We start from the raw sequence: 12,117 nt of genomic DNA on the forward strand, positions 1-12,117 counted from the left end.
GCACAAATCATGGCATCCCACTTGCCATGGTGTGGGTGAAAGCAAGATTATGGAAGCCTGAGTAGGGGGGCAAAGTTGGAGGGAAGGGAAGCAGCAGCTAGGTAAATTTTCATCATATGTGGACTCACACCCATGAAAATATAGAGCCCCATTTTGGATTCCGCTTTATTTGCCTTCGATTTTAATTGCTGTGGACTGTTTCGCCAATCCATTTCTGGCTGAACAGTGGATTAAAAAATGCATTAATAACATCTGTGATACAGAAATTGTTCTGAGAACTCTGGCCCCAAAAATCACATTAAAATATGTTATACAAGTCACATAAAAAAATTACTTATGCTTATCCCCTCCATACACAGAGAAGCAGACTGAATAATAGACAGGAAAAGGAAAACACTGTAAAAATAAGAAGCATTCAACACTTGTCTTCAAAACTAGAAAGACAGATGAACGCTGACCCAGCCCACTGCCATTCACCGGCAACCTTTGAGAATTAATAAAAATAAGTGACAGTGACCTAACAAAATGATGCAGAAGGTATAATCGTAACAGAGTCCTATGCATAGGATTGCAGCCAAAATTAAGCTCTTCAAAACATCAATTGCAATGGGATAGTTATACATATGCATTTCAGTATCTCCCACTGAAGGACAGGCATCTGGAAAATTCTTAACCTTGATTGTTTGTGAACCAATAGTTACAAGGCAGATTGTGGTTTATTATAATGGCAGCTGCTTGGTATGCTGCAGTTCATGCTGTATTCTGGACTTCAGTGAATCAAATTCTTTGACAGTTATGGGTTCTTCTCTATGGAAACTGGCATCTGAAGATCTATGAGACACCTAGTAGGCTTGTTAAAAAAAACAAAACTCCACAAAGGTATTTATTTTATACAATAGGTATTTGACTGGTATGTAACTGCCTTCCTCATGATATATTTATTTATTATTTACAAGATTTCTACCCCCATTTCTTTCCCTGGCGGCTACTCAAAATGACCTATCAAAATGATAGTCATTGACACACTTTCAGATTTGTCAGAACCATATATTTAAACACATAAATCAGTGTTGTCTAGGCTTCTGACAGATGGAACATAATTTTTTGTGCCACTGAGGGCTTGCCCGGTCTTCACAATACCTTTTAAAGGCTTAAAAACATCACATCCAGTTTTGCTGAAAAACTAGAAATAACTTTTTTTGGTCTAAATCAGGGGTGCCCAAAGTTTTTGGAAGGAGGGCCACATCATCTCTCTGACACTATGTCGGGGGCCAGGGAAAAAAAGAATTTACATTTAAAATTTGAATAAATTTACATAAGTTTACATAAATGAATATATTAAAGATGAACTTATATGAATGAATAAAGGTCTTGCAATAGCTCAAGACCTATAAAAGGCCTTGCACAAAGCAAGACTGGCCTTTCCTTTGCTGCCCCTACTGCATCACAGATGTGAAACAGCAAGCAGTGGAGGGAGCCCTCATCCCACAGCTCACGTGAGAGGTCAAACAGTCACCCTCAGGCTGAGAGCAGTTGCATCGGGCCAGTGCGGGCTCCAACAAATCTCCAGAGGGCCAGAGGTTCATTGGAGACTGAGGTCTCCCTGAGGGCCACATTGAGAGTTATCAAGGGCCGCAAGTGGCCCCAGGGCCAGGGTTTGGGCACCCCTGGTCTAAATGGTCATTCTGCGCCCCACAGAGGCTGTGAGTGAATGCATGCAGCCTATGCGGGGCTCAGAAGAGCCTCTGGAGGTGAAGGGAATGAAGCTTCCCTTGCCTCTGGAGGGTGGATGGGGGGACAGGAGTCCCCACATCTGTGGAAAATTGAAACAGTGAATATGGGATGCATGAATAGGGGAGCCCTCTGTATTCTAAGGCACAATCTATATTGCACCTTGAAACAGTGTACAGACATACCCCAAAACAAGAATAAGGTTTCAGTAAAAGTGTATTTGCAGTCTTTTGATCAGCTCTAGTTTTCCCTTTAGGACCACAGTCTCAGATGAAAATGGGTCTGCAGGTTTATAGCAGAAACCTGTTGTACACAGAACTGATGGCTGGCACTTGTGAGTTCATCAAGAAATGCCCCCATCTCCCTGGAGCACAAGATCTACATTCCATTGAAGTCCTGGTAGAATCCCTTGATGCATCCTGTAGCCTCTTAGTTAATCTCTCTTCTCTTTATTCATCACCAGAGTTGATAGCTGAATACACACAGGGATTACGAGTTCATCCCCCTTCCTGCTTTACAAGGACAACTCCAATTTTCTAAAAAATGTTTCATAGAAGGCCAGTTCTTTGAGGGTTAATGATGGTTTTACAGTTTCCAATGCTTTCACAAAATGTCTGTGTTTCACGGGCGTTGCTTCAACTCTGTTCTCTTGCAATGCCAATAAAGCAGCCTAAAAGCGGGGGAAGTCATTAATGAAATTTAAAGTAGCATTAATAAATGATTTCAGAAAATGTCATGTTTACATTCTTAGTCAACAGTCAATCAAACGGGAGAAAAAGCCTTACCTCCCTACAGAGATTTTCAAGATCAGCCCCCGAAAATAGGTTAGCTTGTGCGGCTATAGCTTCCAGGGACACATCTGAATCTTTTGGAATTTTTTCTGAGCAGATTTTCAACACAGAAAGTTTTTCCTATTACAGAATGTAAAAGAAAAGTCCAGAGTTATTTATATACCTCTTTACAAGTATACAACACCAAGGTTTGATCAGTTTGATCAAACTGGTTTGTTCACAAATTGTGGTTAGAACAAGCAAGGATTTGCAGAGTGCAGATGAAGTGACACATTCCAGTTTGTTTTAAACCAGGAATTAAGTTGTCAATTCCCTCCCCTGGTTCATGAAGGAGAGCAAGGAGCACATAAGACCACAGTTCACAACAGTAATGCTCAACGAAGGTTTAATCACAATAATCACAACATGATGTCTGAACCCAGCCACTGTATGCTTAGAATTAAACATCCCTTTGATTAAAGTTTATTGATGGATTTAGTGCCATACCTTCTGATCTGGAGGTGGAACATATATAACCTTGTCTAACCTCCCAGGACGCAACAAAGCATCATCCAACATGTCTGGTCTATTTGTTGCAGCAACTACAACAACGTCTTTGTTAAACACCTCCTGAAGTTCCAGCTAGCAAGAGGATACAAATGAAATGGTTAAACAATTATCATGCAGTTTATACCCCACCTATTCCTCCCAAATTGTAGGGTGGCCTTAGGATACCGCATTAACACATCTTACACATCAGTAAATTGAACAAGAATTAAGTCATAAAACAGTTTATTTCATCCTGTTCAGCGTGATAAAACCATATGGTATAACAGGAAAGCAAACATTTCTGTATCCAGGATACATCGGAATAATAATCCAGAATAAAAATCACTGCTGCTGTAATATAAATAACACTTCTAAGCACATCAAATCAGAAAGCAAGGAAACCTATCCAAGTCTTTTGAAAAAGAGAATTCAAAGCTGCCCATTTGTTCTTAGTGTGTTGTTTTATTTAACTAATTTCATTTTGTCATCAGAAGGTATTTATTGAACTTTCCTATCATTGTTATTATAGGAAAATGATATTCAATTCTGAATAAGCATACAGAGACGCAAACAAACAAAACAGTTTCAAAAGAAAACTATTTAGCATTATAAGCAATGAACTTCACAGGAAGCAGACCAACTTGCTCTTTCAGGTTAGAAAAGATTAAACTTGTTTCTAGGCTACAATACTAAAAGCTAGACCTATCAGCTATGCAGGGATAGGTTAGCCATCATAGTTGATGCTCCAGTATCAATTCCTAAATGTGATTTGGGAGTACTATGCAAGATGCTTTTGTGGGAGGATCCAAGCTGCATCCTGCATACAGCACCCGGTCCACCTAGGCCCTAAGTAGACAACATTTTACCACGGTTAGCACTAACTAGGCTTTTCTGACTTAACCTTGGCTAAGATCCCAAGTGTGTAGTGAAACCATTGTTTAGCTGGCATGCATGGGGAGAAACATGCAAGATCTGCTTGCCACCTTGCAAGCAGAAAGGCTAGAGAGCTGGGCCTTGGTTTACTTGGGTAGCAATGTAACATTTAGCTAGTGTTAACTCTGCAACCTTGGCTTGTAATTTTGCAGATTCTGGTAGTAGCTAATCAAACCAGAATATGCTGAACCAGAGAGATAACAAATCATGGTTAAGCACTGCACAGGGCCTTCAAAGAGTTATAAACAGCAATGCATATTTGCCATGCAAAAATTACTCTGGCAGTATAAAGTATAGTGTATACCACAACTGATTCAGCAGAGGACAGGATTCGCTGTTTGTCTATAAAAGCCAAGGATTAAACTTTACCTTTATTTGCATAAAAATAACAGTTGCATACAGAGTCATAGCACAGAAAGAGGCAGCTCCTTATGAGGAGCTCTAACAGGCCACACCAACAATTATAGCCAACAGATACAATGCAATACCTCTTTATCATTTTCCATTTTTTCTTGTCCAACACTTTCCAGTTCTGCTTTGTTTCCTCTTCTCTCAGTTATCTGAAATCCAACACCATCCAATTCATTGAGAAGGACAGAAAGAACTCTTTCCTGGACACCATGTCCGGTTCTACCAACCGAACGGGATCCCAAGATAGAATCAATCTCATCAAGGAATACTATTGCTGGAGTATTTGCTCTTGCTTGGCGAAATACCTTGGAATAGGTAAAATGAGAAAAAAATTAAATATCCATGCATTAATTTAGTGCCGTCATTCAATTAAAGAATTGAGCTGATTAACAGTATGAGCTCTACACTGCAATCCTATGCATACTTTACTGGGACTAAGAATGCAATCCTAAGGGAGAATTCTGCTGGGCAGCAGCTGCTGCGCCAGTCTAGAGCATCGCAAACTTGCCACAAGGCATGTTTGGGACAATTTGAGAGTCAGCAGAGCCTGTAGGGAGGCCTGAGTCACCTCGCTGAAGATGCTTCCCAATGCAATCCTACCACTGGCGGAGATAGGATTTGCACTGACCCATGCAGGAGCATGGGGAGAGTGGCAAGGAGGTTGTATTTTGGGGCGGGGGAGGGTAAAACAAGGAGCAGATTCAGGACAGGGCAGGAGGTCTGGTCTAGAGGGTAGAACCTCCATTTGCCTGAAGATAACATCCACAAGGTCGCCAGTTCGAGGCCACCGGCACCGTACAACCTTGAAGCAGCTGACAAGCTGAGCCGAGCTATTTCCTGAGCGTGGGAGGATGGAGGCCAGGATGGAGGCCAGATCAGAACGAAACATCTGAATTGTTGTGGCTCTTGAAAGATAGAGCCTTCTTTCAATTGTAAAAATCCCTCCGGGGATTTAAATTAGCCTGCCTATGTAAACCGCCTTGAATAAAGTCTTGAATAAAGACCAAGAAAGGCGGTATATAAATACCTGTATTATTATTATTATTATTATTATATTCAGCCCGGGAGGGGGTTGGATTGGTGGAGGCCTCTTCTCCCATATCCTAACCCCCTTCTTGGGCTAGGCAGCCCTACACCAACCAACAGTAGTGTAGGTAGCCTTACATTACCAACAGCTAAATAGCTGGCAGAGATTTGAATAGCCCCATAGTGCTGGTTGGGGCATTATTCGGGGTATCAGAAAAAATATCCCCTTACCCTGAGCAGACCTGCAGCCGGCTCCCAACTAGTGCTAGGTACAATGCAGGCCATGTGATCTGGCTGTGTCAGGGGTAGCTAGAATTGGGCTGCCAGTATGCTTTTTTGCTTCAGGTGAAGCATGCCCATATCACAGCATGCAACAAATTAGGAGGCATTCCTTCCCAAATGGGAGCGAAGAGGGAATGTCTCTTTTATGATGGCACCAGTTTTTATGAGCACCAGCATTAAAAATAACTTGCTTCAACAAAAACAAAACTGCTGCCCTAGGGGCAACTTTCTAGTTGATCAAACTTTAAAAAAAATCTGTTAACTGAACTAATTAACAGCCCAATCCTATCCACACTTTCTTGGGAGTAAATCTCATTAACTCTAATGGGACTTACTGCTGACTAGACATGCATAGGATTGGGCTCTAATTGACCGACAGAAATCTGTGTTGGGTGAAACCTTTTGGCTTAATTTTGGCCTGCATTTTTTTTTAAAGTATTTCATGCTCAGTAAAGACCAATCTCATTTCTGCCACCAAACAAAAAAAATCTTGAAACATTTCAATAAAATATAAAATGAAGGCACAAGACAGTTTAATGTAGCATTGCTTGACTAAAACTATGATTTATATAGACAGCAAAATGATGGATCTTAAAAAATGAAACATAGGCATTATTATATAGATGTAGGTTAATAATATTTTTGACGAATATGGGTTATGAGAATGAAAACCAAACCTGAGACAACATCTTCTCTGAATCACCAACATAAGGCGAGAAAAGGTCAGCACCGCTCAAGGACAGAAAAGAACAGTGGCAGCTCGTGGCTGCTGCTTTCACAAGTGTTGTTTTGGCACAGCCCGATGGTCCATACAAAAGGATACCCTTTGGGCGGGCTAGGCCCATCCTAACGAACGCCTCTGGGAATTTTATAGGCCATTCAATGCTCTGCAAAGACACAAAGAAGCAGAACTTCTGTTGATTTTTCATGTTATTAGATCACATAGGCCAACACAACTGCATGTCATAGATCTGGCCATACTCCCTACTTGTGCAGGGCATGTTTTAGATATCCTGTCATAATCACCAGGGCCACATTGCATCTTAGGCATTCTTTAGATATTTTCTTAACAAACACAAAAAGACTAAAGGCAAGTCCAAGTGGAACAGACTTGGACCTGGGAGATCTGGGTTCAGCTTCCTTCTCATGCATGGAATTTAATGGGGCAAGCAAATGTCCTATCTCACAAGCATAATACTGAAGAGCCCCATGAACTCTGAGTACCCTGAAGAAAGGGAGAGATAAAAATGTGGTATAAAACTAATTAAACAAAATATTCCACAATTTGTGATCCCTTCAGGCGCATTCTCTGTTTCCTACCTGTTTTAATTTTAATTTTACATCTTCCAAGCCACCAATTTGATCCCAGGTGACAGGCTTGAAGTCCGTCAGTCCAACTCCGCTTCGAAAAGAGGACGGCTGAATCTTTTTCCAAGCATCATAAAAGTCTGACATGGTAATCACGTTAACTGAATCCTGATAAAAAAATAAACATCAATTTATTATACTGACAAAGTTTGAGAGGTCAGGTCTCAGTTACAAGGGGCTCAATCTAAAATCAACACAAGGAAGAGGGGAAACTAAAAGAGGGGAAGGGATAAACTGGGGAAGAAAATACAGCCGTCCCTGCATATTCACGGGAGGCCTGTTCCAGGTCCCTCATGGATATGGAAACCGCAGATAAAAGGTGACCCTATGTGCACAGAGCTCTACGCCTCCCGCACCTTAAATTTTCTTCTTTAACAATCAGGCATGTTTCTTGCTTTTGCAGACACTATAAGAACAAAGTGGCAGTCAGGCAGGAACTGTCCTGCTTCCTGTTAAGGTTCTGCCTGCCCCCCTAGCATGCAGGCTGCCTGTCTGCCTGCGGTGTTGCTCTTTTAGCACCTGTCAAAGCAAGAAACATGCCTGTTAAAGAAGAAAAAAGGAAGGTAAAGGGTGCAGTGGTTGTGCTGGGGGGGGGGGGCACAGAGAACCATGGATACTGGATCTGCAGATACCAGGGGTACGCCTGTACTATTATTTCATACGGATGTGCTTCGGACTAGTTACAGTAAAGCATGGGGACTAGAGTTCGGACCAAAAGTTTCATGGAAAAAGTGGGCTTTGAGGAGGGAATGAAAGGAAATAAGAAAACTGGCATCTCAGCAGCACTCTGGGAGGCGGTTCCAGATAGAAAAGGCAACAATGAAGAACAGTATAGCATTATAGTTTAAAAGGACAGGAGACCTTTGGATGGCTAAGGGTGGTGAAGCTGAACAAGCAAAGGCTCTAGGCAGGGATTTGTCAGGGTGTGAGTGGATTGATGTGGGGCCAGGCATGATCATGGAGTTTGGGAGATAAGGGCAAGACATCTGTGCAGGATCCAGGACAGGACACCAAGTATAAGTAACTCTCTCAATGGACAATCAGCTCACACATTTGGGTCCCCAAGTTATTAAGCTATACATTTGGATTCTACAGTGATGGCACAAACCATCATACCTGCATGATGGCTGGTTGACTTTGCTGGCCATACCCACAAAGTTGTAATTTTGCCCTGGCACAGCAATTCACACGCAATTTACACACTCGCCATGACAGAGGCAAAGTCTCTGAACCTTTGACTCCAAGTAGAACAAATCCCACACATGAAAAGACTCAGGAATGGCATCTGAAATGGACTCTTACTGGGCAGACATAGGACATAGCCTGCATCGCAGCTTCCCTGCAGAGTGCAGCAAGGTCAGCTCCGACATAACCGGTTGTGATTTCCGCAAGCTCAAGCAAACTAACATCAGGCGACAAAGGCATGTTAGCTGTAATCAGCTGCAGAATTGACCTCCTCTGTTTAAGGGTTGGCGTCCCAATGATCACCTAAAAGAAAAACAACAGTGTCATGTATCTCACCCTGACAACTTGCGAATTGCTTGTTTAACCCCAAGCAAGGCAGGGCAAAATTGGAATCAGGTCTTGCTACAATCCAGCCTTGGAAACTGTTTTGGGAGATAGGACTAAATGTGACAGATGCACCGAAAATGAGTGCAATTTTGAACATGTTCACTATGCATTTTCTCCCATCATGTCCCATTTGGGGCATACTCTCAGATCAGAAGAAGTAGCTTCCAAGCAGGTGTCAATTTTGGGAGCTGCGAGGACGACAGCTAGAAATCCCCAAGCTATCTGAATAACTGCCCTGTGTGGTGAGCCACTAGGCTGGGGATTCTTTCTAAAGGTTTCCCGGGCAATGGAGGGCTCCACTCACCCAGGCTGGCCATTGGTTCTCTTCAATAGAAAGGGCTCAAGGGCAGGCTGAGATCTTGCCAGGGCATCAATTGTCTTTCTTGGCTACAACTTTTAGGTGTGACCCTTTTTTCTTACTTGATCAGGGATCTATGGCTCAACTCTCACAACGGGTTTCAGTTCCTCTCTACCAAAGTTTACTACATTCATCTTGAAATGATTTTTACACATAATGTAAACTGAAAATCTAGTAAACACAGAGAATGGAATAGCCAGTTAGAAGCAAGAACAGCTAAGGATGAAAAGCTCTACTTCTCTACAACTGGCACAACTCCTGTGAATCTCCTTGATATGTTAACTCTTCTCAAGAATGAAGATACAACTAAAAGCAAGCTTCAAACAGTTTAGGAATATTCCATAAAAATAGTGAAGCTCTGATAAGAGAATCAAACAAATTTTGAGGAGTTGGTGGTGGAAGGGTTTGTTTTATTCATTAAATGTACTGTATAACTCATTCTTCCTTCCAGGAGCCCAGGGTGGCATATATGGTTCTCCCCCAACCCCTGATGTTCCAAGGTGTCTACTGGTTCTTCTCATCCCACCGCCAAAAAGTGATGCATCAAGCAACAGTCAGACGCAACAACTGAAACAAGTTAAAATTACTTCACGGTCAACTCTGCCTGGCCTCCTCAGTGCAGGGTCTAAGGCATCAGGTCTGCTGGTCGCTGCTACTACCACCATTTCATTTTCTCTGTCGATGCCATCCATGAGAGTTAGTAACTGAGCCACCAAACGGTTTTCAGGGGCGTTGCTTGAACTTCCCCGTTTAGGGCACAACGAATCAACCTCGTCAATAAAGAGAACCGTTGGTCCTTCAGCAGACAGTTCTCTTGCTTGTTCAAATGCTTGTCGCAAGTTCTCCTCGCTTTCACCAGGTCTTGAACCGTATACAATTGGCCCGTTGATGCAAAACAGGCAGGCGCCGACTTCCTTGGTGACTGCTTTGACCAGAAGGGTCTTACCCACTCCTGGAGGTCCCACCAAAAGAACTCCTCTGGGGACAGAAAGGCCTAGTTTCTGCAAGGTTTTTGGAAAGCGCAAAGGCAAGTTAATCATCTCCTTCAAACAGCTGCTGACATCGTCCATTCCTGCCACCATAAGGCTTGTATTGTCCTCCATCAAATGGTTATACCAGTCCAGCGAGACCACCTCTTTAATGGTGACATTGGTTTTGAGGGTCACCAAGCCAGCTTCTTCTGTGGTAGGCTCCAGAGACAATATTTCAACACAAGCTACTGGGTTGCCCAGAATGGAGGCGAAATTAACAACATGATGAAGAGAAACAGTGGCATTTCTCAGGAGCTCCTTGACCACTTCCTGCAGAATGGCATCTGACATGGACTTTTTCAGGGTGTGGTTTTTAAGGACCACTTTGACTGCCACTTTTCTTAGTTTGTGATATTCCAGGAGCTTCAAATGGTCAGCATTCAGAGTGAGATTCCGTAGTTGGCTCTCCTTGACACCCCGAGTTGTACATTTGAGATCGAGCTGCAAGTAGCCATCAGCCAAGTCATGCCTGGGCCAGGCGGTGCACAGGCAGCTACCAGTAGGTAGGTTGATCCCAATTGGGGAGCCCAGTGTGGCACCCAGAGAAGAGAAAGTTGCAGGTCCCAGTCTGCACCTCTGTGTGCCTTCATCTCCTGGGTCCTGTGGGAGCAGCTTTAATAAAGCCATCTTCAGAACTGATCATAGAGACACAGTGTGAGATGCAAATCATTTGCATATGTCTTCCCCTGGGAAGTTTAAACAAGAAAGTAAGAACTTTAAGAGTGCTTATTGCATAACAAGTAAAAAATACACATGCACCTAAAATGTAATCACACATTTAAAATATAGACAGCAGAGGGGAGTATTCCCCCCCTTGTCCCTAAACTGTGCCTCTATTAAATGGAGACATCTTAGGGCACAATCCTAACCAGGTCGACTCAGAAGCAAGTCCTATTTTGTTCAATGGGGCTTACTCTCAGGAAAGTGCGGTTAGGATTGCAGCCGTAATGTCACAAAGTTCCACCTACCAATCCTTGCCCTGATTTTAAACTTCATTGCACCCCCAGGCCCATTACACCCCTGTCACTAAATGTGTCCTCACATAATTCAACTCACTTTGTGAAGGGGAGGGCAAACCAGTCTGATCCATGAACAGCTGCTTCGTGGGCCATGGCACCAGGAATACTATAGCATTGCTGTGCTGCTGCTTGCATTCAAATGCTCTCCAGTGAGAGGAGCATGCAGGCACATTTGGGCATCACATTCTCAGCCTTCTAGGCAACCTTAAGGCTTAGCAACCATCTGGTTAGAAATTTAACTATTGCTCAGCCCAGCCAACAGATCTATTGGGGGGGGGGGGAATGCAAGCAGTGCCTTAACTTCCAGAGCTAATCTGTTCCCTCTCCCTCCAGCCCAAAAGCAAAACAGTGTCTGGAACAAAACCAGATACAAATTACAGCAGACATTGCAAACCACACAATCATAGTGATCAAGGTTTCCTACTTTTACTTCTAATTCCATTTAGCAATAACCCCCTTCCCTCTCTTCCCTCCCTCCATATAAGCCCCACACCACATTTATTCCAATACCATCCATACACCAGCGGTCCTTCCTCCTTGCAAGGCAGGCAAAAGCACAGCAAAATGTGCTCCTTCTCCCAAAGAAGTGCTCGTCTTGCAAAGCAATGCACTAATTGGCTAGTGCCTCTGCCAATCCATCCCAAAAGGGGGCGTGCACAGACCCTGATTGAGTCCCTTTTCCTGTACAGTCCAAGGGGATACTGGGTAATGTAGGCAGACTAATTGGTTACTCAACCAGAGGAGATAGAACGGGAAAGAGAAAGTGGCATCTGATTGGATGTTGCCTTGAGGTGGGCGGAGCATAGCTGCAAGGAGGAAGTGTGTATGCCTGTGTTATTAGAAAGCACGTGTTCTAAGTCTAACGGGCTTTGCACTCCTTTAAGAATACTCTGTGGCTGCAGTCTTATGCACTCTTCCCTGAGAGTAAGCCCAATTGAATATAGTGGGACTTACTTCTGAGTAGACATGCATAGGATTGTGGTGTGTCTTATAGTAGTTGTGTCAATAAAAGATCATATATATTTTAAAGCTCTCTCTCTCTCTAATGGTCTGACTTGGTATAAGGC

The 12,117-nt window shown here is 43.1% G+C and overlaps 1 protein-coding gene across 1 annotated transcript; it reads right to left on the reverse strand.

Moving 5' to 3' along the window:
* Positions 1-156: 156 nt before the first annotated feature.
* Positions 157-11,638, reverse strand: AFG2B (AFG2 AAA ATPase homolog B). Its single transcript, XM_066635718.1, has 9 exons — positions 11,561-11,638; positions 9,588-10,717; positions 8,373-8,558; positions 7,023-7,178; positions 6,380-6,589; positions 4,472-4,699; positions 3,009-3,143; positions 2,517-2,642; positions 157-2,401 (listed from the first exon to the last, which is right to left on the reverse strand). Exons 2-9 carry the CDS (start codon positions 10,656-10,658, stop codon positions 2,246-2,248), a joined length of 2,268 nt encoding a protein of 755 aa, XP_066491815.1. The 5' UTR covers positions 10,659-10,717; positions 11,561-11,638; the 3' UTR covers positions 157-2,245.
* Between the last annotated feature and the right edge of the window lie 479 nt (positions 11,639-12,117).

This window comes from Tiliqua scincoides, chromosome 8 (assembly GCF_035046505.1).
Source record: "Tiliqua scincoides isolate rTilSci1 chromosome 8, rTilSci1.hap2, whole genome shotgun sequence".
Lineage (NCBI taxonomy): Eukaryota > Metazoa > Chordata > Lepidosauria > Squamata > Scincidae > Tiliqua > Tiliqua scincoides.

Bases quoted from the DNA above. Each gene is read 5' to 3' on its own strand.
- AFG2B (XM_066635718.1), bottom strand. From the start codon at position 10,658: ATGGCTTTATTAAAGCTGCTCCCACAGGACCCAGGAGATGAAGGCACA. The intron at 8,559-9,587 runs GTAATTTTAACT...TTTTTCTTTTAG, and splicing joins CAGGCAGAGTTGACCGTGAA to GTGATCATTGGGACGCCAAC. The intron at 7,179-8,372 runs GTAAGAGTCCAT...TTTTTTTATCAG, and splicing joins CTATGTCCTATGTCTGCCCA to GATTCAGTTAACGTGATTAC.